The sequence below is a fragment of the Geospiza fortis genome, unplaced genomic scaffold (assembly GCF_000277835.1).
Source record: "Geospiza fortis unplaced genomic scaffold, GeoFor_1.0 scaffold2844, whole genome shotgun sequence".
Taxonomy (NCBI): Eukaryota; Metazoa; Chordata; class Aves; order Passeriformes; family Thraupidae; genus Geospiza; species Geospiza fortis.
This window is the reverse complement of record NW_005055242.1, coordinates 14,785-15,091: the sequence shown is the minus strand read 5'-3', so window position 1 is coordinate 15,091 and position 307 is coordinate 14,785. Positions and strand designations below refer to the sequence as shown.

Below are 307 nucleotides of genomic sequence, written 5' to 3'. Positions count from 1 at the left end.
GCGCCGCCTGCGCCGCCAGGTGCCGCAGGTAGGGCTGGGGCACGCACAGCAGCACGTTCTCGGGCTTGATGTCCGTGTGGATGATCTTGCACTTGGTGTGCAGGTAATCCAGCCCCTCCAGCACCTGCAACAGCGCCCCCAAACAGCGGGGGTGAACCCCGAAATATCAGGGGGGGACCCCGACATCGGGGGGGAAACCCCAAATCTGAGGGGGGCATCCCAATCAGGGAGGGACAGGCAAAATTGGGGAGGGACAGGCCAAATCGAGGGGAGAACCCCAAAACACGGGGGGAAACCCCAACATCGG

General features: G+C 63.8%; 1 protein-coding gene across 1 annotated transcript in view; it reads right to left on the bottom strand.

The window, feature by feature from the left end:
• Nucleotides 1–4: 4 nt before the first annotated feature.
• OTUD5 (OTU deubiquitinase 5) overlaps nt 5–307 on the bottom strand; it is a gene marked incomplete at its 3' end in the record, with an annotated part of 10,032 nt that continues 9,729 nt past the window's right edge. Inside the window, 1 exon segment of the mRNA XM_031065779.1 lies at nt 5–124. Within this exon segment, the coding sequence (XP_030921639.1) occupies nt 5–124 (120 nt within the window).